The sequence below is a fragment of the Saccostrea cucullata genome, unplaced genomic scaffold (genome assembly GCF_032062105.1).
Source record: "Saccostrea cucullata isolate Sc308-1 unplaced genomic scaffold, CSIRO_AGI_Scuc_v1 ctg69, whole genome shotgun sequence".
NCBI classification, from domain to species: Eukaryota; Metazoa; Mollusca; class Bivalvia; order Ostreida; family Ostreidae; genus Saccostrea; species Saccostrea cuccullata.
In genome coordinates this window covers 74087-101356 of record NW_026939160.1, presented here as the reverse complement: position 1 = coordinate 101356, position 27270 = coordinate 74087, and the positions used below count along the sequence as shown (strand labels likewise).

The 27270-nt window shown below is 33.9% G+C and overlaps 3 protein-coding genes across 6 annotated transcripts; 2 read left to right on the top strand and 1 right to left on the bottom strand.

The window, feature by feature from the left end:
- The first annotated feature begins 64 nt into the window (after positions 1–64).
- LOC134252389 (uncharacterized) lies at positions 65–18182 on the top strand. 3 transcript variants are annotated; one of them, XM_062734860.1, is made up of 19 exons: positions 65–204; positions 1707–1780; positions 6571–6600; positions 6738–6806; positions 8527–8630; positions 9081–9145; positions 10053–10234; positions 10535–10600; positions 10877–11014; positions 11284–11343; positions 11525–11612; positions 11849–12024; positions 12256–12402; positions 12610–12670; positions 12854–12993; positions 13816–13997; positions 14364–15111; positions 15274–15584; positions 15872–18182. In XM_062734860.1, the coding sequence occupies exons 1-19, from the start codon at positions 148–150 to the stop codon at positions 17287–17289; spliced, it is 4116 nt and encodes a 1371-aa protein (XP_062590844.1). In that variant the 5' UTR covers positions 65–147; the 3' UTR covers positions 17290–18182. The 3 variants fall into 3 exon arrangements, with proteins under 3 accessions (XP_062590844.1, XP_062590846.1, XP_062590847.1); XM_062734862.1 differs by lacking the exon at positions 6571–6600; XM_062734863.1 differs by lacking the exon at positions 6738–6806.
- A 3904-nt stretch (positions 18183–22086) lies between these two features.
- On the bottom strand, positions 22087–22757 carry LOC134252368 (uncharacterized). Its single transcript, XM_062734832.1, has 2 exons — positions 22417–22757; positions 22087–22300 (listed from the first exon to the last, which is right to left on the bottom strand). Exons 1-2 carry the CDS (start codon positions 22673–22675, stop codon positions 22134–22136), a joined length of 426 nt encoding a protein of 141 aa, XP_062590816.1. The 5' UTR covers positions 22676–22757; the 3' UTR covers positions 22087–22133.
- A 1196-nt stretch (positions 22758–23953) lies between these two features.
- Positions 23954–26843, top strand: LOC134252384 (uncharacterized). Of its 2 annotated transcripts, XM_062734856.1 has the most exons (3): positions 23954–24029; positions 24702–24981; positions 25288–26843. In XM_062734856.1, the coding sequence occupies exons 2-3, from the start codon at positions 24737–24739 to the stop codon at positions 26636–26638; spliced, it is 1596 nt and encodes a 531-aa protein (XP_062590840.1). In that variant the 5' UTR covers positions 23954–24029; positions 24702–24736; the 3' UTR covers positions 26639–26843. The 2 variants fall into 2 exon arrangements, with proteins under 2 accessions (XP_062590840.1, XP_062590839.1); XM_062734855.1 differs by lacking the exon at positions 23954–24029 and having other exon boundaries at positions 24671–24981.
- The last annotated feature ends 427 nt before the right edge of the window (positions 26844–27270 follow it).

The window sequence follows — 27270 nt, the reverse complement described above, 5'->3', positions numbered from 1 at the left end:
TCCAAACGGAACTTGTTAGTTTCAGGAAGAGAACTAAACCTCGTTTGTTTTTGTTTTGGCAAACTTTGCTGTCACTAGTGTCATAGTATTTGCTTTAATGATGTGAATACCATTTTACGGAAAAGAGGAGGGAATAAATTGTGCAAGATGGCTCTTGTGACAGTTCAAAGATCTCCAAGCCCCAGTAACAGCACTGCAGAATCGGTAAGACAAATTTTCTTATTGTTTTGAAAGAAAAGGAAAATATGAATGTGCATTTTTTCCAGACACAAAATTAAATTAAATTATACATAGGTGAAATGACACAGATAGCATGTGAGCTGTTAGTGATATAGGATTACTGTGTCGGTTTGGAAGTGTCTAGATGATGAAAATTGACAAAATTTGAAGGAATCTATTGTCTAATAATAAACCATCATGTTAATTTTTGCAATAAACCTTTTACCATGTTTACTCATTGAGAGACTTTCTGGTAAAAGCGGCTTTTACTCTTTACAATAACGATTATTATTTAATATATTTGTTATTCCACAAATAACTATCAAATTTCTGTAATGAGTACACCATTTTTGGGGTAACATTTGTACAATGCTCTTAATTTTCATGCATTTTGATTGAAAGTTTTCTTTTCAGTTAAAAAATAAAGAACTCTTGTAGAGAATTTGCTTTTATTGAAGCAAAGAACAGTAATATTATAGGGGATATCCCTATAACTTTAGGACTTTAGCTGTACATTTAGCACGTTTGTAGCTGTAGATTTGTTCCTCGACCACAGTCTTAATGAAATGGATATTCTGATAACCACAGCGCTACAGTTCCAATCATTCTCAGAAGTGTCCACAGTTGTCAAGTTATATCTCTACAATTTTTTGCTGCCATGTCAATGTGTTTCTTACCTTATCCCTAACCTTTTCTTTATTAATTACATGAACTTCAAAAGCAGTCTCATTGTTTTTGATGGCTGAACTGGGCCTGAAAATGAAACAATCAAAATATTTTTCCTGTTTGTTTGTTTTTTTTCATTACGATCGGTGTTTATATCTTTATAAAGGTAAACATGCAATGATATGAAAAGAACATAAAAATGAATTTAGAAAAGAATATATACAATGTCCAAATCCTTATTATTCTCAAATATAAAGCTCATCAGTTGTCAATAGATTGTCTGTATTCTAGGACAGGAAATTTTATTGAGAGAAACAGTTGTTCTGTCAGATATTTGAATTTACCTAGTTTAGCTTGAACACTGCATTGAAATGCAAACAAAAGTGTTATATAATTCACTGTTCTGATCATTCAAAAATCCCAAAGCTGTTCAATTTGGTGCCAATAGTCACACATTCAGTGTAAACGTAAACAATTTAAATGAAAGAATATGGATCGCAACTCATAAGTCTTTAAGATTAATTTTCCTGTATTATGTATACTTATAAAACTGCAAATGCTTCTGACCTCCAGTCCTTTATAATGGAACAACAAAGGGGAAAATATTTTTAATGAGATGAAATTTTCATACAATACATATATTATTACAGTAATTGTGTAGCCCCTTCACTGAAATTGCAGTATGTCTTTCAATGTTTTTTAAAGCAGACTGTGCAAGTATTTGCATATTTTGATTCATTGCAAGACCATATTAACCTCCCTCCATTAAATAATCAATATAGTGGTGCTATTGAACGTATTTTCCAATTACTTTTCAACAGGAGGAGGTGGTTTCCGAAGATGCCGATGAAGTTGACGCGGCAGGAAAAGCGGCATCACCCCCTCGACAACGCAGGTCAGTGACAAGTACAACATACTCACAGGGAAGAAGGGACTTGTTCACAGCGTAAATTATTTATAATTTCAAGAGTGGCTGACTGTAGTGCTTAATACAGTATTTGAACTCATGCTATTGGGGTGACTAGCTTGTAGTACATGTATGTCCTGAGAAGGACCTTAGATCATACGTGTGTTTACTGCAATTTAAGGCTGTGCAATAATTTTAAAGTTATAATTATAAGGGCGGGTTTTCAATTTATTAAAGGTCTTATTATATAAGAGGAAACTATAAATCATTTCATTTGCCCTGTTTTTCGGGTATCAAGGTGTTTCCCCTGAGAAGGTTGTATGCATTGTAATCTTACACTGTTTATGTAAATGAGTGAATTAATACGAGATATTTATGGAATGCCAAGTATCCTGGTTGTCATTCGGTCTTTATCCTTGTGCTCCTTAAATTTCCTCTCTGACCTAGTTTGAAAAATAGCTATAAATTGAAAAAAAGTAGAACACATTAACTTATCATGCTTACTGCCTGGCCCAAAAATAATGCACCAGTACAAAGGGTGATGAAACTCAGCTGTCATTTGATGCATTGTAATTTAGATATGATGATAGACTAGAATAACACAACTGAAATTTTAATATTACAATGAAAGGGGTGAAGAAGCTTGGTTTCCTTGGTTTAGAAAATTAAAAATTATGAGGAAAAATAGATAATATCAGTTAAATAAATAGTAGTGAGGATTGCTTTTCATTCCCTTAAAGGACATTATTACATATAATATAATACATACAATATTGCTGACGTAAGAGAAAATTTAATTTATAAAAAAAATATTTTAAGATTTACTACATTAACATACCAGTTGTTCTAGATGTAACCAGAGAGTCAGGTGTATTTTCAAATGACATTGAATTAACTGCTGATTCAGAAACTGATGATGTAAATGTAATGATCTTCTTTAACAACTTGAAACGAAAAAAATCTAGTCATCTATACATACAGTATTTGTAAAATTTTAAAATAAGGAGGAAGAAGCAGGGGATTAAACTTCAAGGTAAAAACCTCCCATATTGTCATCTCTCATAAACCCAGGAAAACATCTTGTTTCAATTATATTTATTTCAGAGTTGTTTCTAATCAGATCCGAAATTAGCCCAGAGTTAAATAAATCGAAGGTAGATCGCTTTTCTTCAATTCGTAGCATATGGGACAATTTGCGTAAATTGTCACGATTGTTATTGTACCTGGGTGGGACGAGGTTTCATGTTATTTCCTTTATTATCCAGCCATAAAATGTCATTTTCCCTAATGTCCTGTGATTATTGAGTCTATCGTTTCGATTAGAAAACTCCGTGACCTATTATTTTCAAGGACAGATATTTCAATCTTGTGTCAACCACCCCAATTCAAAATGCACAAATTTTAATGCAAACAAATATTTAAAAATCAATATGTCTCACTTAATGCTTTGGCCTTCTTATGGTGTAATGACGAATTCAAGTTCAAAGTTTTATGACCATCTATTAGAATGTAATCTTTCTACTTAATAATACTGATTAAATTTTTTTATCAAAAGAAATAGGTATTTTGATGTTTTCTTTAAACTTTACTTGTTGGATGTGGAAATATTTTTAAAGGAAATTAAGAGATATGGTGTGTATGTATCTAAGCAATGAACTGTAAACAGAGAAATCCATTGCATTAATTGAACTCTCTGCATATTATTTTCAAATTTGTATTTGTCGCATACACCTGAGAAAAAAGAAATAAACATCTACAGAGGCTATTGAACCGTGTCTTATCTCGGATTTGCATCATGGAAGTCCCTAAAACTCATAGCACCAGAAATAGAAAAACATGCCTCCAAGCTAGAGAAAGCACAAGGGCTGGTTGGTTGTTGCCCACACGTGTATCATTTCATTTGAACCCCTAATTTGGTGTTTGGAATTAAATTGTCAATTGAGCTTCATTGACATCGGAGCCTAATTCTGTCAAATTATGCAGTAAATGTCATTTCATGTGCAGTGGTAGGCTTTTCAACTTTGCGGCTATTGGCACTATGTATTGGCATTTATTGTCTTTTTGATGCGAGAGAAAACAAAGGATTTTAATGATAAGTCTGGGGATCTTATTAGAAATTAAACAAGCTTGAAATCTTGTCCGAGGATGTGGTTAGGTGATTTAAGATTCCGTTGGAAGGGGCCATGAGAGTATGTTTTTGTACGAAGTTAAAAATCCAAATGACAGGTAAATATTTTAATTGTTAACATATTATGATGCTTATTATGCTGAATGTTTAAATTCTGCTTGAACATCACTTTAAAGCGCTTAGTAATGGTTTCATTACATGCATAGAATGAGATTATTATATTTATATTAACATTAAATTTTTCGGTACAATACACTATCCCAGTTTTATTCAAAAGTCAATCTGTGTACTTGTGTAATAGGCTAGCTTTCTTGTGTGTAAAGTTTATTTTGGAGGAATTAAATTATTTATAAGTTTAAAGGCATGTGACGTTCATATGCAATGTTATTACATAACCTACTATGCAAATAATTTTGATCAATATCACAATTTTATGATCCTTTATAAACAATGTCAATATATAAGTTTCCTTCATTGTCATTGCTGTCTGGCCAAATATTGACCAATGTCTGGGAGGAATTGGAAGAAAACCATAATGGGGTTAATATTCAAACCTTTTCTAAAACGGAAAGAAGTCCATGAGTGTATTGTTTACTTGTACAGAATGATTATCCAGATACACACATGCTGCAGAATACAAAGGACTTACTGACTTCTATGCATAATAATTGCACTTTACTTTGTGACCTTGGCCTAATCTTTTAATTCAAATTTGCTATAAATTTTTCTTTTCCAGCTAGGGCACTTTCTAGTGAATAAGAAATGTTTAATTTAGTTAATTGATTGTGATAAGGGCCATAATTTCTAGGTAATTAAAACATTAACAGAATTAACCTGACATGAACACCATTAGCCTAGACACGAGGATTCTTTTCATCTCTTTGTTAAACATGAAACCTTTCAATGCTCTGTTTGTTTGAGTTAACGTTGTACTGTATAATATAAATCTGGTGAGTTGAGTGCACTGTCATATAAAGTACCTTTATTCAATAGTATCATTAACTCAGTGGTCTACTGAAGCTAAAGGTGGGAGATTGAAACGGTTTAGAAGATAGATGATAGATCTGTATATTGTCTATGTAATTTTATTGTAGCAGAAATCTTCGTGATGGTTCAGATTTACTAGTATTTTTGGGCAATTTTAAGGTATCAGCATGGGTAAAATTCATAAACACTTTATAGGTATGAAATTACGATACTTCAGATATTATGAAATCAGAAATTTTGTCCTTCATGTTTGTTTCCTCAAATTTTACTGCTTAGTGGGCATGTATAGGTAATTATAAAGGAAAAAACAAGAATATATTATACGTATATGTATTTTTATGACTATTATAATAGATCATTTTATAACTGAATAAGCTGTATAAAAAACTAAATAACTTCCTCATATGAAAATCAGTGTCTTAGTGTGTCACTATAAAGTACAGGAAGAGTTGACAAAGACTGTACACAGTGCAGGCTGGCTGATAACCAAAAAAAAAATTGCTAGTTTTTCTAAATACAAATGACAGCAATGTTGAAATCAAGGTCACTCTCAGAAATCAAACAATAAAAAAGAATACCCCACTTGTTAGAAAAGTGGGATGCATTTCATAACTACATCTAGTTTAGTTTTTGCACTGAGTCATCACTGATGATCTTGTCTCTTATGATTCTGGTAATTGACATACTATATAGTACAAGAAAGTAAACACGTACAACTGAGGGTGTTTTTTGACACATTTAGAACAAGTACTTTATGTAGAAGGAAGGAAGCAGGTCATTCCAAGGGAAGTTGGTCCTCTTGCCTCCTCCAGTTAGGATATTCAGGACAAGCTCTCAATTTCTCTCTCTGCATAAAGTTCATCTCAGTGCTTTGTACCCCCCCTTCCCCTCCCCAACTCTTTCCACACTGACTTTACCTTCAAAGGATTGAGTATATGCCAAATTATCTAAATGAAGAAATTACAAGATAACCATTTGGGGGGATTTTCACTCCATTTCTTTTTGTGTTGATCATCATTTCTCATCAGGTACTCATCTAATGAACAGTTTCAATTGGTATAGTTTTAATGGATAAAATTGATCAAGATCTTGGTAAAGTATCTTGGGTATTTCAGAAATGTTAAGAACAGAATTGTATTAGTTCTTAACTTGTAAACAAGGATTAAGCCTGTAGATTGTCACTCATACAACCCCTATACAAGGACAGGCAGTGAATGACAAAATCTGTGTTCATCTTTAATTCTTATTCATGTCAAAATCTCTACATTCAAATAAAGTAAATGCACTAGAAGGAATTAGTCAAAGCGAAGAATGAACTTGCATCTCCTTATTGGATAAACACAGCCTTAAGCCCCTCATTTCATCCTATCATATACACTTGATATTTGTAACAATATCACCCGAAAACAATTACGTAGACAAATGAAGAAAAAGAAAAAGGAATTTTTCCATCACAAGACATACCCTAAGAGGTGCTAATTTTTCAATATACTATTTGTTATGAATTCAAGGCCATGAAGTTGTTTATTTTTGTAAAATTCTCATTACTTGAGAAATTTTCTGCTTATTGAGACAATAATAATCATCGAATCCCCTCTCCCACCTTTAAAAAAAAAATGATGGAGAGCTGTTTTGGTAATGACCAATTATAACCTTTTTACAGCCGGATGACTTTGGTAGTCGAAACGGAAAGGTAAGAGATGGATCATATACTCCATCATGATCTACCTCAATTCGATATTGTTTTATTTTTATATCTGTATGTCCTCAGCATGACCTGTTCTTTGTTACTGTATTTTGCCGTCTTTATTAATAACGTAATTCTTCCAGGACCAAGTCAGCTGCTAAGAGACTCAAGAAATTTTTCCATACGGTCCGATTCATTTCCAAATTGAGGCCGTGAGTTTCATCTGTCTCTCTTACTCATGCACGCACATGTCTCTTTTCCTGTTCGCTAGCTATATATAGTCATTTATATTTCTTTTATGCAGTGTGTATAGAATTTACTGCCATACTTAATGCTTTTGTGATGGTGTTTTTGATGTGTTTATCTTGCAGTATATGTCATTTGTATCAATTTTAATATTACGCTACATTAACGGCATGTTATCAGGGTACAAAGACATGAGATAGTTCATTGAAGTTTGACAATGCTCACTGAATGACAAATAACAAAAATAACAAATTTTAGTACTTAGAGGTGTTCATCATCCTGAAATATGTATGCATCATTTTCACTTCATTGATCATAATTTAGATTATTGATGGAAAGAGTTCAGTGAATGCTCAATAGCATGAAGATACCTCTTTAGATGATAAATGTATTGATAAAAAGAAATAGTGTTACTAATGGAATTTCTTGCATGACAGTGTTCCCTTAGGAGAATGAATTGAAAATGAATTTCCCATAATTGTTCTGAAAGTAATACATGAGACAATTTTCATGTACTTGTAGCAAAGTCATCATGGTCATTGCATGATGGTCATTATCCATAGAGTATTTCATACATTAGAGATACCGTATAGCGGGTTTTCTTGGCGGGTGTAAAATTTGGCGTTTTGCCTGCTCTAAGATATTCGAATAATTTTGGCGTAATTTATTTTAGCGGACACAGAGTTTAAGCTTTTTGCAGATGGACACTAATAAGAGTACTGACTATTTTAGCGATTAAAATTTTTGCGAACTATCATCAAAATGCCAAAATAAGCCAAAATTAGCACCCACTAAAATAACCTGCTATACGGTACTAAGTACATTAAAACAAAAAACTAATACCCGGTACATGTAATACTATGTGTATTGGCTCTGTTGATGAAGTCCAGACAAAGATAAACCACAAATTCATGCAGTTAGAATTTACCAGATAAATTAGCTGCATTAGAATGATTTTGATAAGAAAGACAGCTAATACACAATATACATATGTATTTAATGTCAGGTATTTTTACATTTATCAAATTCTGGGTGTGGAAAAATTGTTCCTTTCTGAGTTTAAGCACATGACACTTAGGTACTTTGACAATTAAAGCAGTCAAGGTTTTTAAATTTAAATACATAATTAGGTACGCATTTCTCAAAATTACATTCTTGTATCTACCTTTATTATATTTTTGACAAAATACGAATGAAATTGCCCCTTTTTTGCAAAGATAAAACTAAATGGCAGAGTTAAAAAATAATGCTCATTTACTATACTGTTACTTTAATGCTTTGTAAACTTTCTTTACTCTAATCATGTCTTGCTAATGGAGCAATACATAACATTCTAGTATTTATACATGAATATTACCTAGTACTATTTACATACCATTATTATAAGGGTGATGGGACAAATACTATACAGGATCCTGATCTAAATATACCGGTATTAAGTTTGCACATTCTTTTGTTCATGCAGTAAGAATTATTATACTTGGAAAATGAAATTAAAAAAACATTTGTGTGTGTAGCTGAGAAAAAAAATCAATACATGTAACTCTGATGCAATATCATTCATTATTCTGTATTTTTATCACATGAAGTCTGATTCACTTTTTTGTTGAGTTTTAATTAAATATTTTCTTTGTGTATGATGTTTAAATACTTGCTTACGTCATAATTTTTTTTCTCTTTGTCTAGTTTTAGTGAGAGCTACTTTACGGTCAAAGGGGCGGCTCTTATTCTGCCACAGAATGAACAGGAGTCTGGATATGCTTCCAAACGGATAACAAAGAACTGCGACAGTAAGATTCAAAATTGAATTAAAAATTTTAATAGTAATTTTTTTTTTCATTTTTGACATTTTAATTGAAGTCGCTGGTTTCTTTCATAGAAAAAGCAGTGACTTTTATTGATATTTACTGTTCAGAATAAGTGTCATTAAAATGGTACAATGAATGCATGGAAAATCTAAAAATATTTACAAAGATTTGTTTGAAATAGAATCATAATTTGTTTGAATATAAAATAACATTTCTTTTTTTTAGCATAGTTAAAATTGAATATCTATGTTGTAAGTAAGTTTTTATGTGTACCATTATAGAAAAACACATTTAGACATGTATATCAATTTTGTATGAACTTGTGTTTGAGAGACAAATAATCTGAAGCGTGAAGACCTCATTTTCCAGGCATCATATTGTCAGTGAAGACACCATGATAATTATCACTAATTAACACATGTTTGATTACAGACGAGATACAGAGCCATCTACAGTCCATGTTCTACCTGTTAAGACCACAGGACACAATAAAAATCGTGAGTGTTAAATTCATCATAAGTCTGTCACCTCAGGTGTACAGATGGTACCACGTCTGTTACATTGGAGTGGGTGTAGTCTAGGTCAACCAAACCTTGTGACATTTACACACTATGCACTTTTATAACTATAAATTTCGTGTGCATGTTCAAGTATACAAGTTATTAACCTAATTAATAGATATATTTTCATAATGCGCTTATTTTTTTTTTTTGAAGAGTCACTGTGAATTTTTTTTTTAAATGATTGATATAAGTACATGGTATTTCAGAATGTTACATCATGTCTTCCATTTAAAAATATGATGAATAGTTTTGACAACATGAAATACTTGAAGATTAATTAAAATTTTAAATGTTCATAATATTAAGTACTGGTAAATGTATTTACAAAGACATGAAAATTTAAAATAGTCAATTCTAATGCAATTGTTTTGTAAAACACATTTTGATTGGCTAATACACTGATGTTTGAAGCAGTTAAACGAGCATTAACGAGCGTGAAAGCTTTTCATTGTGACGTCATAATAGAGTGATGCAAAAACACTATGCTTTGTGACATATTTTAGGTAACGAAAATCAACAAAATACGTTAACAACAAACAAAATGCCTGGATTGCTTTAGGTATATGTATTTCGACCGTATGATTTAACGGTCGCAATACTTTTTTACCGGCTCCTTATGCGTCGCGCCGGTAATCTTATTAAAATTTTTACAAAATTAGAAGATAGTTATTCCCTAAATATACTTGTAATTGTCTATATAGCCATCTTAACAAAGTTTAACAATACATTTTCCTTAGTTAGGTCTTATAAATCTTGTAAATTTTTTTTATGTCATTGATTAAAATAAATTCATCAGGACCAAGTAGACAAATTGTTAGAACCTCTGATACTGCCATTGTAGGCTGTGAGGCTGGAGACCACGAACCCCACCGGTAACCCGCGGTACATGGCGGTGGTGTCCTGCGTGGGGCGGCAGGATGAGGAGGAGTCGGTGATATTGGGGATCGACTGTCAGGAGAAAGCCACCATAGGACTGGTGTACCCCATCTTCTCTGACACCTCCATCAAGCTGGACGGGGATGGGTAGGTGGACTGACTGTGGTCCTTTGTAGTGTCATGCAGCTTATTGTCAACTTTAATATTCTCACATTTATTCACATCATTTTATACATTTTACTACATATTTGGTTTACAAATATTTTGGTACAAGAATTGGAAAATGCAGTGTTCATACAAACAAAGGTGTCAGTCAGTCATGCTTTGGGAGAGGGGTACATCAATATCAGTTAAATGATTTTTATACTGCTAGTACATTTAACATATATTTTATGTGTTGATGTCAATACATATATTTGATATTATCTTTTTCTTTTTCCTATATAGTGGATTTGTTGTGTCCTCAGATGGCAAGCTTCATGTCTTCAAACCGGTGTCTGTACAGGCCATGTGGTAAGAAACTCACACATTGCACAGAAATAGGTGGAATATAAAGGCAAAGTTATAATCTTAAAAACATAAAATAAACTTATTCTATACACAAACAGGTAGTAAAAGTTACTCATATTCATTTCACAACAAAAGAACATATTCACTGTTGCTAAAATATTAGATAAATTTATCTTTAAAGTGAAAAAAAAAAACCAAATGTTTGGTGTTTCTTGTTACCAGCCTTTTGCTTTTTGCAATAGTTATCATGACATAAATGCAGGGTATTGATGATTTCAGGTCAGCCTTACAGAGTCTTAATAAGATTGTTAAAATGGCGCGTGACAATCGCCACATACCTGCAGGCCTGTCACACACCTGGACAGGGTATTATGAATCTTCTAGTCTACGATCCAGTCTCACCCAAATCTCAGAATGGTGAGCACTCACTGGTTATGTATTCTGTCATCCTTTTAATATTTACATATACTGGGTAAATTGACATAAAAACTTTAAATGTAATGGATATTGAATTAATTTTTCTAGCTTTTTATCCATTGTTTGGAGGGAACACTATCTTTCTTTGCATCTTAAAATTTCTAGAATTATTTCTTGCAAAAATTAAATAGTGATTTTAATGAAATATTGCTTAATTTGCATTTTGCTAAAATTTCCACTTATACAGTATTTTATTCATGTGATTTCAGGCACACTAACGAAGATGTCGAGTTTTTCAAGTCAATGCCAGTTTTTGTTGAGACTGATGAGTAAGTTCTGAGTACATGTGTATTCCATAAAAAATTGTAAATTTCATATTTTTCTCTTGATAAATGAAATCTTGCTCATTTCCATATTTTGTAGACAATATACATTTTTTCTATGAGTATAAACTGATTTGACATTCATAAGCTCTCTGTGATAAATGATTTAATCATCCTGTGATTTTAGTGAGGAGTCTCAGTTTAAGAAGAGACTGAATGTAGAGCTGAAGAATGTCATGATGAGGATGGATCTAGAGGAAGCTACATGTAAAGAGGTGAGCATGTGTTGTTATTAATTAAATAATTAATATGCATAATGAAAGTACTTCAGTCACAAAGGCAGGACACACAAGTTACTACAAAAATAAATCTAACACTAGTGAAAAAGTAAAGTGCTTCTACCAATATTTAGGCACATAACAAGCATTTAGCATTAAGTTTTATGGAATAGTTTGCAATGATTGAAAGCAGATTTTCACGCAAAATAAGTTATGAAAAATGTTTATCCTAGATACGCCAAGAGCTGGAGGCAGCTATGGGAACAAATTTATCAGAATACAAGAGTTACGTTGACCAGGAAATGATGAGGATTCTGGGACAGATGGACTCGCCCACTAAAATTGAGGACTACCTCTACCTCGGGTCAGAGTGGAATGCTTCCAACATGGAGGAGCTCAATAACAATGGGTAAATTTCTCTGAGCTTTAAAGGTGTCACTTAATCTCAAGCAAGCCTTGATAATCATGTGAATTGAAGACCAGGTTTAGTTAGGTTGCTAGACACCATCCCAAGAAAAGTTTATTCCTCACCTTTAAAGTTGACACTTTGAGAGAAAAAATATTTTTCATTATCTGTAGATAGATAACATTTATATATACACATATTTAGTCGGTTTATTTATAGAAATCTTTCTTTTAGTGTGGGGCATATTCTAAATGTGAGCAGAGAGATTGACAACTTTTTCCCTGGATGTTTCGTCTACCAGAACATTCGTGAATGGGATTCTGAAGAAACAGACCTCATGAAGCACTGGGACAAAACATTCATGTTCATCAAGGAGGCTAGGTAAAATATGCTTAATTTTTTTATTTTACCTCTTATATTAAACAGTTGACCTGTACATGTGCATATACTTTGCTTTAAGCATTATTTAATATAGAAGAATGCTCCGATGGGATGAACAGTATAAATCCTAGTCAGGCAGCACTGGTTCTTAACTGGTGTTACAGTACACACACTTTTTTAAAATGTACAGAAAAAAATCTTTTCCAGGAATCGAAATTCCAAAGTTTTAGTCCACTGCAAGATGGGGATCAGCAGATCTGCCTCTACTGTAAGTTTCAGTGTAACTTCCCAGACTATTTTATTACTTTTGTATCATTAACATTATCAGATCTGAGGTTACCATTAAGAATCATAGAGCTTATGTATGCCTCCTGAGAGCCCTTGATTGGTGAATAAACATATTTCATATATCCTTGTATATTCAGCCTTGTCTTGTCTATACTTACTGTAGGTGATGGCGTACCTGATGAAGGAGCACAGGATGTCCAGACAGGAAGCGTATGATTACGTAAAGGAGAAACGCAGCTGTATAATGCCAAACTCGGCCTTCTGGAAACAGCTGGAAACTTACGAGGGCATCCTGCAAGCCAAGTAAGTCGTTAGTGTAAAGGCATGTCAGCTTAGTACAGTGTTAATTTATATTTCAATACATAGATATTTAAAAAAATCATAAAGATGCAATTTTAAAGAAGCACACAAGGTATGGCAAAATAGACTAATACGACAACAGTAAAATTACATTAGGTGTAACTTTTATTCAGAGCAAAGATTTATGAAAAAGAGGTTGTGAATTCGAAATAGCTGGGGGTATGTATATTAAGGTATATCTCCACAGTATTATTGTCTGGATATTGTGTTGATATTTGTCAATGGTTATAAAAATTAAAGTACTTTTACAGTTTTTTTCCCCTTAATATTTCCTTGACACTAAATGCACTGATTCCTTTTGTATTTCATTTTTGGAAAATTTCAACAAATAAATCCTATTTTGTTGTACGATGTCCATTTGTAAACCTACTCTATCTTTTTATTTCAGACTTCAGTTTGCAAACTGGGGCATTTTGTATTACAAGTGATTTGTCTTAGTCTAGCACTGTTTTTTTACCCAAGGCGACATAAATGTTGAAAATTTTAAAATCAGATCACTATATCTGTGCTATAGAGTATAGTGTTTCACAATACACCTCTTGATTTAATCAAATGAAATTGCTTATAGAAATCAACATTTTCCCTCATCTTCATATCATACAATTATTTTTTGAGGGGATTTGAAATGTAGAGCCTCGTGATATTTTTATGTTTTTTAACTTTAAAAAGTTTAAAGCCTACCTTGAGTGTTTTGAAAATAAAAATGTTGAAAATGATTTTTTGAATATAAATATAAGCCATGATTAATGTTTTAAAAAATTGTAGGAGAAAACTTGAACTGTTCAAGAGCAAGTCCCAACAAGACCTACTAGACGGGTCTATGGAGGAGGATGATGTGGGCTTCAGCAGACATCCTCATCATCACCATCATCACCTCCTCACAGAGACAGACATGACTAGGTGTCACAGTATGCCGGGCGGCCTGGATAATTCTGTATTTTATAATGGTACGTGCACTCTGCAGTGCTGTTGCACAATAATTGCCTCCCTTTTAAAAGTAGGACATATTTGCTATTTATCCTTCAGTTGTTTCAGTTCTCCAGTTGTTTGTAACCAAAAAGAATTTTTAGGCCAAAATTTTACAGTGTTTTATTCCATATCCTCTGCAAATACATTGTCAAATGATTTGGGTGTTGAAAATGAACCCAAATGATCAGTAGGTCAAAGTTGACATGGTTTTCTGCTATTACTCATCAGATAACTTGTAAAGGACTTATTGTTTCATAGTTGTCAAACATAATACGTCTTGTTGTGTTAATATATTTCTGTCACTTGATCTTGACATTCATAGTTTGTGCAATTTCTATTTATAGAATATGAATCCTGCCACATAGAGCCAGATCTGGAGGTGGAATCCAGAAGTGCTGACTCAGCAGAAGACTCCCTGTCTGATCACCCCTCCCCCAAACCGGAGGGGGAGGAGGCCTCAAAGAAAGGCCTGGCCTACTACATAGGGGAGGAAGACGAGGGGCACCAGTCAGAAGGCATGGAGGAGGTAGACTGGAACAAGCCTCTGTCTTCTTCACTGCCAACCTTCAAAATTATCAAGCCAGACGAGAGCTGGATTAAAGGAGAAGTTGAGAAGGAAGAAAATGAAGAGAAGAAGGCTGATGAAGAAGTGAAGGCCCCTGCTGCTGATGATAGAGAAATATCAAAACAGGAGGAGGAGGAAGAGAAAGTCGAGAAATCAGAGGACAGTGCTATGGAAACTAACAGTCCCTTTGTTCATTTGAAAGAAAACATTCCCTGGAATCCAGGGACAGTGAAAAAGACAAAAGAAAACATTGAAGGCAAAAAGGCTGAACCTATATTAGGTGGTGAGAGCTTCATTCCTGAGCAGATAATTGTGATAAAAGGTGCTGAGAATGTTGGTGTAAATCCGGATCTAAAGCTGGATTTGGCCGGAGTAACTGTGTCAGAAAGCTCGGATTACAGTAGGGACACCTGCACTCCTACATCAGAGAGTAGCAGAAATTCTGGATCTGTGTATGAAAAAGAGGAGATTCCTCTGGCTCCTGGAACTGTGAAAAGAACTCTCAAGGAAATAGAGGAAAAGCATGGGTACAGTATTTTTTATGATAACTAGTAAAATTTTACCAGTTTTGCTGAATCCAAAGTTACGGAGTAAATCAACTTGAGATATATGTTTTAGAATCTTTTTCAAGTGGTAGTCTAAGTGAAGTACATTTGGTCAAAGTGTTTTTTCTTCTTTTTATGATACAGGTTTTTAAGGAAAAAGGGTCTTCCTCCACTTCCACTCCAGAGATCAGAAAGTTTGAAGAGTCCCCGAGACAAGGTTAGACGTCGCCATATTGACCGTGAACGTCGTAAGACTTGTAATCCTGTCCTAGTCAGGTCCCCCAGAAGTCCGGAGGAGGAGGTGGATTTTGAATGGAGGAGACACAGTACAGGTGAAACATTCTCCTCCAAGCCTGGTACAGAGGAAAAGTCCCCAGAAACCAAACAAGCTGTGTACAGACTGATGGGGGAGGAGATTACAGTAGAAAAGGGCATTGTGAGAAAGCAGAGAGAAGGTAAATGTGATGGAAGGCATCCTGTTATACTGTAAGAAAACAATTGATTTTTTATGAGATTAAGGGAAAGAAGGGTGGGTTGGTGGTCTAGGCTCAATTGTATATAGGAATAAGGTTTTGTTGTACATGTATAGTAATTTTTCATAGGTACTCAAATGCTGGATTAACCTAGATGATATGTATGCTATCAGAAGTTGTTGTGCACATATATTTTATAAAACTTGAAATATAATTTACTTGTACATCCTTTTCTTTAAACATAATTTCAATTTTCATTTCATTTCCAGGGATCGAAGGAAAGAGTCGACAGACTTCTCCTTGTAATGATGCCAAAGATCAACTGAAGGTTACACCAGTTGAACCTAGTAGTGCTGAATCAGTAGTCCTAATTAAAGATGAAGTTAAATCTGATAATGTAAAAAATGTGCCAAATAACAGTGATAGTGCCTCAGACACACACAATAGTGCCAATAATAATGCGACTAATGAAGAGAGTACATCCAAACAGTCAGTGAATGAAATCAAATCAAACTTTGAGAAGAGCCCTACTTGTGCAGAAACTCCTAAGCATGAAGTTGGTCTGAAGATTGGAGATTCATCAAGGACCACCAGTGAAAGTGGGGAATCGCCAGAATCACCAAAGTGTTCTTTTGCAGAAAGGAAAAAGACTTTTGAGACGCCCACCCCTGTGGAAAGCCCAGAGGTGTCAAGGAGACCAAAAAGGAAATCTCAAAGTGAGGCTAGGTTTGACCCAGAGACTCTGAAGCTCATCCGAGAGATTGGTTCTGCTTTGATGAACAGCCCGGCTAAGTGTAAAATAGAGACAGACACAGATCTGGATAGTAAAGGAAATTTTAGTCTAGTGAAGCATTTTGTTAGGGACATTGAGAGAAATGAAGGGAAACCTGATAGAGAGATCATCATTATTGACAAAGAAACACAGGCTAGAAGAAAAAGGAACTGGAGATTCAGTGCACCCACCCCAACAGGAAAGAGTCCAAATGAGGAGAAAAGTTACCCCAAAAGAACAGTGGCAAAATCAATTAGCCAACCATTGTTTCTTGAAGAAGGGGAGAAGGTGACCCCAAATCAGGATAACGTAGGTTCTCATCCACAGAAATTGAGTGACCAGAAAAATGAAATCAGGAACGAGGCAGGTCCTTTAATGTCGCCCTCAGGTACACCTCCAGAAAACTGTACTGTGTCAGAGGATCACATCGATAAGGTGCATAATCTGGTTGGGAAATTCCAGCCTGTGGAATGCAAAGAAAAAACAAATGTAAATGTGAGAAGTGACACACTAGAAAAATGCGAACCTGATTTAGAAATTAAACGCAAAAGTGAACCACTAGAAAAAGTAGGTAGCCCCGTTACTGTTCAGAATGAAGCAGATAAAGAGAGTGACTCAGAGTCCTCAGACAATACACAATTACGGTTTCTCAAAGAAAACCTCCGAAAAACGAATCTCTATTGCAGTAAAAGACCCCAGTCTGCTGAACTGAAAAGATCCAACACAACTCCTGCATGTAGCTTAGAAACATTAAGAGAGAAAGTGAACACTCGAATGCAGCAAAGAAAGAGCACAGATGATGCAGACTGTGAAGCTGACAAGGAGAAAAGAAAAGTCCGCAAGCTTCAGGGGCGGAGTCACCCACTTACGAAACTTGAATATCGGCGTAATAATCCTTTTTATAGCACCATGTAAATACTAATGCTCAGTCCCAGCCAGGATTGTTACAGTGTATATGTGATAAATCATCAAAGCAAGTTGAGATTAAGTTGGCATTTTTCTGTGATAGAGTGTGATCCTGTGTGATTTTGTTTGTTTTTTCCCTTTTGCTTGTTATATGTTAATGTTTTAATGCAGTATATTATTGATAATATATGTTAAACTTGTTAACTATGATGAATAATGTTATATGTATGTGTGCATGATGATTGCATGAATATAAAATGCAAGTTCAGCTTTGAGTGAATATTACCTTTTAACATTTAAATGAAATTTGCAACAAGTAAAATTTGAAGGAAGGCTATCTTTTTCACATTTTGCTATCCATATCGATTCATTTAAAAGAAACAGAGTACCAGTATATCAATTGATATTGGCCATTGCTTCATTACTTATTCAGTATATCCTTCTTTTGTAGTGTAAGAATTTCTGAAGTGTAAAACTTTTTTTTTCCTAAGAAAAAATTACTTATTGCTATCAAAATACAGACATTTCTACATGTAAATGAATTTTAAAAATATGGTAATAGAATTTTCTCTAACTTGTTTGTCATTTCACCGCTTAAATTATGGTGCTTGATGTGTGTTACTGTTAGTCTGATTAAAGCATCAACTGAACAAGTCAACAACAAATCTAGTACTCACAGTGTTTATACTCAAAGACTGGTGCTTCACAAGACCAGCCGTAGCTGTCAATATCATCATAAACTTGTAGAAAGGAAGAAATAATTTTTTTTGGTTTTGATTATTTATTCAAAAGAGTTTACATTTCAACATGCACCTTATAGAAATTAATTATTTTTGCTTAGGATATATATGAAACATGTATGCATGAACTTTCAAGAAAAATAAAAAGGGTATTTAAAATTCTAATAGTTAAACCATGATACTTCAGCATGCATGATAGACAAAAAGTCATGATATCCAATTCTAATGGATATTGAGCTCCGAATCAGAGACTGCATACTCAACAAGTCAATTAAAATATCTGAACATTTTTTAAATGTTAAAAACTGTTATAATTGATATAACTTGTACATTAGTCCCAAAGTTACTGAACACAACATCATTTTATTAGGTTATTCTGTAACATTTGTCCAGCTGACGTAGTCTGACAGCTGGTAAAACAGGTGCATAATTTTATAAATATATTTGAGATTAACATGATCGTAAGTTACATGTACTTTATCAAATTTTTAATTTATACCTTAACATTTTGATACCAAATAGGAGAAAAAGTGAATATGTGCACACAATAGCATCCTACCTCTTTGTCAGTTATCTTTTTTTCCTCTTTACCTTCATTTTATTGTACATTGTGCATTGTTGAAGATTTATCTTGTGAAGATTATTTTTTACATCAGGAGTTTGCACACATATCTGATTGTTTTTCTCATAACTGATAAAGACCTGGAATAGTATCCATTGGTCTTTCTCAGGCCATGTTTGTTTTAAGTAATCTCTAGGCAATCTGATATTTCTCTCAGTAGCTCAGCACAAATTCCCTTGTCCACTACCTTGAGTGCTCCCTTTTTGTTTTGGATTTTTCATTTTTTTGCTAGTTCATTAGAGATTAGGGACTCAACAAAGGTGTGGATCAAACAGAAATGTAGGAGTGTTGATCACTCCCTGCTTAATCAATGCTATTTTTATAATACATGGTAATACTATTTCTGTCATCTGGTGCTTTTTTACATGTGCAATTATTTTGTCAAATTTGCCTATGATGATTTGTATAAGTCATTGTTAATTTTCAGTAATAAATAAAAATTTGCTTCTAATTTTAATGTCATGATTATTTTCCAGAAAACCATAACAGATTAAGAATTTATGAGTTAGACCAAAGGTCAAGGTCATCAGGCCAAATTTTGATACTTAATGGAAGGTCTTGTCAGGAGGAAAGAAAGCCCTAAAACAAACGGTTTAGAACTATGACCAAGGTTAAAATCATTTTATTCATGGTAGCAGAATCATCCCAAGCTTGCTCAATGTTGTTGTCGGAATCTGAAATTTGACAATTAAAATTAAGTCAGAAACCTAAAAACATTCAATCAATATTGTGAAGAATCTTAGACTGCATTTTATTTTTTTCGAAATGGGTCACGCTCCAAGATAAAGTCAAGAAGTGAAATATGTTGGTATCCAGTGAAAGGTCTTTTTACAAGAAATCCATAATTATATAACATCTTGGGAGCAAAATGCTATTAAGGTGTTGATTTAAAAAATAATTTGTCTTCAAAAATTAATTTATTCTAGCAAAAGAAAAAAAAAACAAAAAAAGAAAAAACATGAAACAGTTATATTTGGATAAATTCTGCAGGACTTCCATCGTATCAAGAAACGGGTCTTTTCTATTTCCAGAAGTTTATGGGAATGGAATAGAGACAAAACCCGCGCTTGTGACGATGCAGGACTTCTTGTCTTTTGAAATATAAAAGCCCAAGCAACAACTGTTCAGAAGTTATGACCTAGGATATTGTTGAATAAAAGTTTTTTTAATGTTTGAATAAGGATAAAGTTTACCTTGTAAAAGTGCGAGAATATATCAATCAAACTCGTCCCGAAATTCATAGTTTCAACAATTTCCAGATAAAGTAATTTTTTTAGATTATATTTTTCGTGTAAAATGCTATAACTGCATATAAATCGTGAATTTATACAGAAAATTTGAGAAATATAAACTTTTAATCTATGACTATATCCCCTGAATTACAAAAAATATTTTTGCCTCTCGATGAAATTTTGTTTCATAGGGTCACCCAACTAAAAATGTTTGCCCCCCCCCCCAAAAAAAAACAATTAAAATTGGGAGATGGGCTTCTAGGACTACGCACAATCCTTATTTTGGATAAGCAATAGGATCAAAACAAGAGGCCCAGGGGCCACATCACTCACCTGAGCAAATCAGCTAGGAAAAAGCACAAATGAGATCAGAACTGAAAAGTTTACTGAAGGGGGGAGGATGAATTTAATACTACTTGAGAATGCCTTCATGTTAATACAGCATATTACTTAGCTGTTCTTGATAAAAAGATTTTTTTAAAAACATTTCCTTCCTATATATATAACTTCATAAAAATTTGAATTTAATTCCCCATTGTTTCCCTCCCTACCCCAAAGGGCCATGATTTGAATGAATTCAAATCAGGATTTGAACAAACTTAATTCTACACTACCCGAAAATGCTTCTATATAAATACTTGTATCACTAATCATGGCTTTGCTATTCTTGAGAAAAAGAGTTTTTTAAATATGTATTTTAGTGTAAAACTTGGATCTCCCATTGTGACCCCACTCTATCCCTGGGGGTTATAATTTGAACAAACTATAATCTAAACTACCTGAGAATGATTCCATATAAATATCACTAATGATGGCTTTGAAGTACTTGAGAAGACGATTTTTAAAGTTTTCCCTATCTAGTCCTATGTAAAACTTTGATCTGCAATTTTGGCCCCACCCTACCCCTGGGGGTCATGACTTGATCAAGCTTGAATCTACACTACCTTGAGGATGATTTCACATGAGTTTCATCTTTCCTGGCCCAATGGTTCTTGAGAAGAAGATTTTTAAAGATTTCTCCGATATATTCCTATGTAAAACTTTGATTGGCCATTGTGGCCCCACCCTACCACCGGGGGTCATGATTTGAACAAACTTGAATCTACACTACCTGAGGATGCTTCCACGTGAGTTTCATCTTTCCTGGCCCAGTGGTTCTTGAGAAGAAGATTTTTAAAGATTTTCCCTATATATTCCTATGTTAAACTTTGATCGGCCATTGTGGCCCCACCCTACCCCCGGGGGTCATGATTTGAACAAACTTGAATCTACACTACCTGAGGATGCTTCCACATGAGTTTCATCTTTCCTGGCCCAGTGGTTCTTGAGAAGAAGATTTTTAAAGTTTTTCCCTATATATTCCTATGTTAAACTTTGATCGGCCATTGTGGCCCCACCCTACCCCCAGGGGTCATGATTTGGACAAATTTGAATCTACACTAACTGAGGATGCTTCCACGTGAGTTTCATCTTTCCAGGCCCAGTGGTTTTTGAGAAGAAGATTTTTAAAAGATGCCATTAATTTTTCATTAATTCATAATTATCTCCCCTTGGAAGAGGGCATGGCCCTTCATTTGAACAAACTTGAATGCCCTTCACCTAAGGATAGTTTGTGGCAAGTTGGGTGTAAATTGGCCCAGTGGTTCTTGAGGAGAAGATGAAAATATGAAAAGTTTACGACGACGACGACAACGACTACAACGACGACAGACAACGGACAAATTTTGAACAGAAAAGCTTACTTGAGCCTTCGGCTCAGGTGAGCTAATAAAAGCAAAAGTACCGAGTATTTGGTATTATACGTACACCTAGGTAATCAGATATGCCACCCACATAATTATGTAGGCTATTTATTGCGTTTATTGTAAAAAATATAATATATATACTGCCTGTTGGATTTCAAATATTGAAACTTAATTGGACAACTCACTATTCAGCATTTAAGGAAGGCGTATTTGTCTTATACCATAGCATGAAAAGTAACCCCAAATCTTCAGATTTCTATAGTTAAGCATTATTCCAGGCATCTTGTTTGTGAAAATGTATCATATCCAAAACCTTTGGCGAACGAAGATGCATTCCAGGAAAATAAAACTATTTCCTCAATATTGTGTGTGTGGGTTTTTTTTATTATTGAATTATGAATTGAGTCGTAAAAAAGATCATGTCCGCCTTCCTTGTAAGGTTGATCTGCAGATGCAAAACAAAAGAAAATACAAATTAAAAAAAGAACAATTTTATTTATATGTTATTAATGATTCATTCTAATAAATCTAATAAATGAAACAAAACACCAAGTTTATAGTTCGTTTGACGTTTGAGAGATTGGCGTCTCATCTTTTCTTTCATTGCCCTCTGTTGTTCCTCTCTTCTCAGTCTAGCTTTTTCTTGTTTTTCTTCAATTCCTTGAAGAATTGCTTTCTCTCCTATAAAAAATATAAATAAATATTAATAGAAAAATATCACATAATTTGATAATTATTATATGTCATATATTATATTATATAAATTGATACAAATAATTAAATACCAAAAAACTTACGTCCTAGATCATTGCAAATCACATCTGGAGATGATAGCTTGTAGTGTGAACTTTGCTTTGGGCCGATGATTCCGATAGGAGGAAGTTTTGACTCTCTGAAGTCCTTGGAGAATGCAACATCAAAAGCAACCCCGCGTTTTGACACTTTCGCCTTAATGCCCTGCATTTTCAAAATCTTTTTCAACTTTTCCCGCTCCTTCTTGTTTCGGACACGATCAACTGGAGGGAGTGGCGCAACTTTGCTGTTGAAGCAACCCATGGTACATGTATTACATCCGACTTTGTCGTTGTGATACACAAATGAAACGCTTAGCAGTATTATGACGTCAGCCTACATTGTGACGTCTTGTGTATTGTTACGTCGTGAACAAAAATTCACCCATTTCTGATCGGTGAAAAAAGGGGGCACCACATCATTGAAACCATTATGCTTCAAATACCCTTAATGATATTCTAGGGTTAAGTTTTATTCTAAAAAAAAGTCTTAAAGTAAATATGTGTTTCATGGTTGAAAATCCCTCGATCGTCAAAAAATAATAACATGTAATAGTTTCGTAAATCTATGAATAAATAAAGAACAAGTAGTAGTAGTAGTAGTAGTAGTAGTAGTAGTAGTAGTAGTATTTATTTGCATGATATCATGTCATCATACACATAAAACAAATATACACACAATAATACATGATCATGTGAAAGACATGAACGACAAAATTTGGCAATCCAGATTTCATATAGATTTATACACAAATAAATAACCATAAGATAATAATAAATTAAATATGCATAGGGAAAAAAAGATGCTTTCGCTCTCAGGGACAACACATTAAAATTTAAATTCATTTTAAATTTTAACATATCAAAACAAAATTAACCCGAACGTCTGTTTAAAAAAAAGAAGAAGAAGAAAAGTTGTTCCATGCATGAGTGGCCGGAGTCCAAAATAATCATTTCATGACTGTGATACAAAGTATCATACACATATTACTGTGAAATCACTACTTTTTTGTGGGGCTTTAATTATCGTTGTTTTGAGGTATGGAGAGACACGCTAATTTATGACCACCACGAAATGTAAAATTTAATACCAGTATATGCATTACTACTTCATTTTTCCAACTAAGAAATTAAATCCCCACAAATAAATATTTTTCCTCAAACCTTGAAAATCTGACCCCTTGAAAACGTGTGATTTTACATTACATGTATATCATTTAGATACAGTCTCAGCACACTGCATGACCGTATGGAGCACATTGTGGGGTGTGGGTGTGGGTGGTGTCACGGTTGACTTTCCTTTTTTATTTATTTTATAAGCGTTTACTCGTTTTGGGGGTTTAATAAAACGTTTTCAAATTACGGGAAATGTCGCTCATGAATGTATTTCATTAAAAATATAGGCCAAACATCTTCAGTTGTACTAAAAACGCAAACGTGTCGATCAAGGAAATACTTCCTTTTTTGTCAGTCAATACTCGAGTTATCTTCCTTTGAAAGGAAAAAAATGGCGAATGCATATTTCAAAGAATGAATATTGTTTTTAGTTAATGATATGCTATTAATGAAGTATTGACTTGTTGACTTCCATCATATTATTTCTTGTATGATTTGTTGAGGTGAGTTATTTTGCTATATAGACTAAAGATGAATGACAACATTTTGATTTTAAATCAAAACGAAAGTAGAATTCTTTCTACAAATGTTGATTACATGATACATCCAAATGAAATGCATTGCAGATTGCTCTCAGTATTTATATCTGATTGAAGAAAATGATTATAATATCTAGACTGAAAATTTATATCATTTGAAGATTAAATATCTGTTTCTACGCTACTGCTTCACATGACAATGATTCAGTATGCATGGCTTCGATGCCGTGTACAAAAGCTGTACACGTGTGTGGATTCGCAAACTTCTTGTTCTCTTAAACTATCTGCTTTCAAAAATCAAACAAATGAATATTCCCCCAAAATACTATTATTTCTTTTTCACTGAGTGACATCAGAACAACTATTTCTTTTACAAATAGAGACATTGATAATGGAAGTAAGAAGGGAGGTGTTTTACTTACATGATTTAGGGATATATGTTTTGTATATTTCAAGCTGTTTGGAAGATCATATATGATCCCAGATTATTTTTATCAATTCACTCAAAATGAATTTGCATGCAACTGTCTCAGTTTGAAATTACAAATGTTCTTAAAATCCTTAAAATTGTTACGGTACATTTATTGTTTTTCAGATGCTGGTTTCTTTCTTTTAGCAACGGTTTTTCTTTTTTAGAAATATAAGGCTACAGTACTTCTCTTTTCAACAAAATGGCTATGAGTGCAAACACGGATTGGCGCACGGGCCGGACTGTGACACAGTGTAATAAGTATATGTTGGAACATGAGGTGGAGTGTGATGTTACACTTGCTGTGGGCAAGGAAAAGATTAAAGCCCACAAATACATGCTGATAAGTCGCAGTGCAGTTTTCCATTCAAAACTTACAAGCCAGAGAACTTTATTGGAAGTCAATATTCCAGATTTTGAACCTGATACAATTCGAAAAATGTTGATGTGAGTATATGATATATTTAAAACAAAGATATTAAAAGAAGGAAAAAAATCCTTGTCACAAAAATTTAATATGTTGTAAAATTTCAAGATATGCTTTTCACTCTTATATAAAATTATAACACAAAGAGAAAAAAATTGTTTGTTCAATAAGTCTTGTTTGAAATTCAGCTTCTTAGGATACTGCCAGTTGAGTGGTTTACTGATAATGTAAATAATCTTTCAAAGCATTATATTTTTGTATTCTTTAATCATCATTGAATATCACTGGAACGTGTTTGAACATTTTATCACATTATACATTTCCAGGTTTATATACACTGATGACGTTGATTTTGACAATCGTTCAACACTGAAACTTTTCCAAGCTGCCAGTAAATACAAAATTGAAGATCTAAAGAAAACATGTTTTTATAAAATGCAAGCAGAACTTTCTAGAGAAAATGTGTGTCTTGTTCTGAAATTGGCATATGACATGGGAAGCAATGATGTGAAAAGTAGTGCACTGCACTACTTTTATAGATATGCTTCTGACTTGTTAGAGACTGAGGAAATTTTGGAACTACCACAAAGTTGTTTAATTGATATTATGAAAAGTGACAAGTTGAGAGTACCAGAGGAGAAAAAGTATGAGGTAGCAGTTGTTTGGGCAGAGAGTAAATGCAGACAACAGCAAAAGGAAGTTAATGATGCAAATTTGAAAGCCCTACTTGCCCCAGTTGTGAATTTTATCAAATTTGAAGAGATGTCAATGGAGTATTTCAGTAATAATATCTCAAAGAGAGGTATTTTAGAGCAAAATCAGATTATCATTGTATTTCAAAAACTAGTAAGCAAACCATCAGGAAGTGTTAGAACATCTCACTCTTTATCAGCACCTGCAGGAAGAACAGGAAATGTAGATCAATCGGCACCTCAGCTCATGGAAAGATCTGTCAGTGGACAGGAAGCAGATTCTACCACCACTACAGAAAATCTTTCCAGATCTGTTCTTTCTTCCTCAGAATCCATACAAATGGAGACAGATCTAGAAAGCTCCTCAGAACTGGTACTGGCCACAGGACGTCATGGAACAACCCCCATACCTCCGAGGGCAAATAACCACCGGACCAATAACCAAACAGAACCGACCCAGAGACGGTCCACGGAACTGCCAACCGGTGCTCAGCCTGTACCCAATGATTTCAGAGATGAAATGGGCAGAATAACAATATGGAGGTTTGGGGGTATTTTGAGTGGGAAGGCCTATTTAAGAGATAATCCAGATTCCATATCAATCATTCCAAGTCATTCTGGAAAATTACATGGAGTCTGGCTGTATGGGAGCCATCAGAGACAAGCCACCTACAAAGTGGACATGAAAATAAAGGAAGACGGAACAGTTAGAAAAGCCATTCCCAATAAAGAAATTGTGTCTGATGGAAGGGAAAAGATCCATCTGCTGAAGATAGAACCACCAATGAAATTTGAGGCTGATAATGTCTACACAATAGAAATGGTGATGAAGGGACCGACAAGTTATTATGGCAGAACAGGAAAGGACATGGTTACTGTGGATGGGGTCACTTTCACATTTATTCCTGACGAAAATGGAATTAATGGCACCAATACAGAAATTGGACAATTTCCAGGGTTTGTATTTGAAAAAACTGAATTATAGACATTAGGTACATGTATATTGACAAAAAATCTTAGTATCGGTATTGTTTCTGAACTGGGTGTACCGGTAAATAATTTCTTCACTTGGTGTGTATGACAGATAAAATGAGCATCTATCATGGTAATTGCTAGCAACGTAATTAATTATTTCATAAGACTGTTTCTGGTTGAATGATGTGTTTGCTGATAATAAATGTTTTGTTATACATGTATTAGTGTTTAGTATGTATTATTACTCAAGAAGTTGTGTATGTTGTCCAAAATTTTCTGTCAAAGTTGATAAAAATTAGAAGTGAAGTACCCCCTCCCCAAAAATGTAATGGGCTGGATGGATATTTATCCATTGTTGTTATAACAGTGATTATGGTCACATGCATGCATTTGAAAATCATTTTAATGTATTTCCTAGGCTTTTTTATGTGCCTAATTTACATGAATGTACAATGTATGTCATTGCTAGCTTGACAGTGAACAAATTGTTGCATTAAATGCATTCTTGTTTGCAACGGAAAACCCCATGAGGTTTGCAAACTAGTATTACTGTAACCCTATAAGCAGTACACATACACTGTAGATTTTACAATCTTTTCTTTTTACATGTAATAACTGGGACATCTTATTTAAAACAATATT

Excerpts from the sequence above, each read along its gene's own strand:
- LOC134252389 (XM_062734860.1), top strand. The coding sequence starts at position 148 with ATGGCTCTTGTGACAGTTCAAAGATCTCCAAGCCCCAGTAACAGCACT. Across the intron at positions 10,601-10,876 it reads GTGTCTGTACAGGCCATGTG|GTCAGCCTTACAGAGTCTTA; the intron begins GTAAGAAACTCA and ends TGATGATTTCAG. Across the intron at positions 12,403-12,609 it reads ATGTTCATCAAGGAGGCTAG|GAATCGAAATTCCAAAGTTT; the intron begins GTAAAATATGCT and ends AATCTTTTCCAG.
- LOC134252368 (XM_062734832.1), bottom strand. The coding sequence starts at position 22,675 with ATGGGTTGCTTCAACAGCAAAGTTGCGCCACTCCCTCCAGTTGATCGT. Across the intron at positions 22,301-22,416 it reads GATTTGCAATGATCTAGGAC|GAGAGAAAGCAATTCTTCAA; the intron begins GTAAGTTTTTTG and ends TATTTTTTATAG.
- LOC134252384 (XM_062734856.1), top strand. The coding sequence starts at position 24,737 with ATGGCTATGAGTGCAAACACGGATTGGCGCACGGGCCGGACTGTGACA. Across the intron at positions 24,982-25,287 it reads ACAATTCGAAAAATGTTGAT|GTTTATATACACTGATGACG; the intron begins GTGAGTATATGA and ends ATACATTTCCAG.